We start from the raw sequence: 1869 nt of genomic DNA on the forward strand, positions 1-1869 counted from the left end.
CCGAGTATGATTCAGTGTGCCATATAACACTTAATTATCAAGAAATTACTTACCTTTAACAGTTTTGGTTCAACATACTTACCTGTTGATCAATACTTGCCTTAACCCTTTAACAGTTTTGGTTCAACATACTTACCTGTTGATCAATACATGCCTTTACCTTACAACAATTTTTTTGTTTGTTTGTTTTATTTAGTAACTTTCAGGAGGGTGTACTCATTTTTGCAACAACATTTTATCACTTTGATAAGAAAATTTTATTTTCTTAAATAATTTTAACATTCCTCTTTGGTAACTGATCAGACTTGCTTGAATATTATCTCTCTAAAAAAACATAACATGTCTTCCCAGCAAAGAGTAATTGCTGAATTTGTTAAGTTTCAGAGAGGGTGTACTCATTTATGCTGTGCACTATGTATATATGTGTGTGTGTGTGTGTATATATATATTATATATATAAGAAAACTTACCACCACCCGCAATAGTTGCCTTAATGAGGGAGTCCAACTCTTCATCGCCTCTGATTGCCAACTGTAAGTGGCGTGGGGTGATTCTTTTAACCTTCAGATCTTTAGATGCATTTCCTGCTAGCTCAAGTACCTTAGTGTAAAACCAGGCACATTAACTCACAGGTTTGATAAACCTCTGCACCAAAGCAGTCTCTTTTTACTTACCTCAGCAGTCAAATACTCCAGAATAGCAGCGCTGTACACTGCGGCGGTGGCTCCAACGCGCCCGTGGCTGGTGGTCCTGGACTTCAGGTGTCTGTGAATACGACCCACTGGAAACTAAATTTGACAAAGATGAGTGACGAATAAGTTAATGAACAGACAAAACTGGCTCGAAGCATGTCATTTTCCATAAGAAAAATAGTACAACCGCCCAATAAGAATTTCCAAACGAATTTATTGTTAAACTAATTGAATTAAGAGCCTTTGTTCATTACGGTGGTGTCAGACCTGCAGTCCAGCCCTCTGTGAGCGCGAAATAGCCTTTGCTTTAGCCTTCCCGGAGTCCTTTCCTGCTTTACCTCCAGCCTGCAACCAACAGAACCACATTCACTCATCGTGTTTTAAGTGTAAAAGGTCTTAAGACCTCAGTCGACATTACGATCAAGACTGTTTTAAAATAACGTCGGCACAAATTACGAATTCGCTTAGTTCGCGCTCGTGTTGATGGGACGCCACTTGGCACACCAGCTACAGCTAACTAACTGCACAGTATTATTCACTAGAAAGACTAAGAAATCATAAATGTACGTTTAATTTGTTAGGCATATATACAAAATACGAATGGCTCGAAACATACAACACGGAAGAAAATTACTCACCATTTTGCAATCTGTGAATGTCGATTGCTTGAGCTGAGCCTGCACAAACCGCTCCACACCAAATTCAAACTAAGTTACGCGCCTCTTCTTCTTCTTCTTCTTAGTTTTATGGCGAGTTGCAATCTTTGCGCATATCGCCACCTACTGTGCTATTGTGCAATCAGGATTTTCTTTTATCATATTAGTTATTCTGTCTCAACTCTGAAGCCATCAAGAGTCCAGGTATCGGTTGGCGCTGCGTGTTCAGCTCCTCCGTCCTCCACACTGAACCCCTTAGACTTAGAATCTATTTTTTTACTACCCCATAACCAGTTGTGAGCATTAAAATCCCCACACCATAACTCTTTCTTACCTCTTTCAACCGTTTCAAGTGAGTTTAATGACATGTTTTTACATGGATTATAAAAGTTACATACTACAAGTGAGTTCTCATGATAAAAAATTTCAACCAAAACACACTCCAACTCCTTCACCTCTGCAAGAACTCTATCTGACATTCCATCTTTTATAAACGTAACTACCCCTCCTCCTTGACTCCC

General features: G+C 39.2%; 1 protein-coding gene across 1 annotated transcript; it reads right to left on the minus strand.

The window, feature by feature from the left end:
- Positions 1-456: 456 nt before the first annotated feature.
- Positions 457-1551, minus strand: LOC107743947 (histone H2A.V-like; the record flags this gene model as incomplete). Its single annotated transcript, XM_016557408.1, has 4 exons — positions 1331-1551; positions 960-1037; positions 675-788; positions 457-600 (listed from the first exon to the last, which is right to left on the minus strand). Coding segments are annotated over exons 1-4 (339 nt in total), but the record flags the coding sequence as incomplete, so codon positions are not given.
- Positions 1552-1869: the final 318 nt, after the last annotated feature.

The sequence above is a fragment of the Sinocyclocheilus rhinocerous genome, unplaced genomic scaffold, assembly GCF_001515625.1.
Source record: "Sinocyclocheilus rhinocerous isolate Xijiao unplaced genomic scaffold, SAMN03320098_v1.1 scaffold1549, whole genome shotgun sequence".
In the NCBI taxonomy this organism is placed as follows: Eukaryota; Metazoa; Chordata; class Actinopteri; order Cypriniformes; family Cyprinidae; genus Sinocyclocheilus; species Sinocyclocheilus rhinocerous.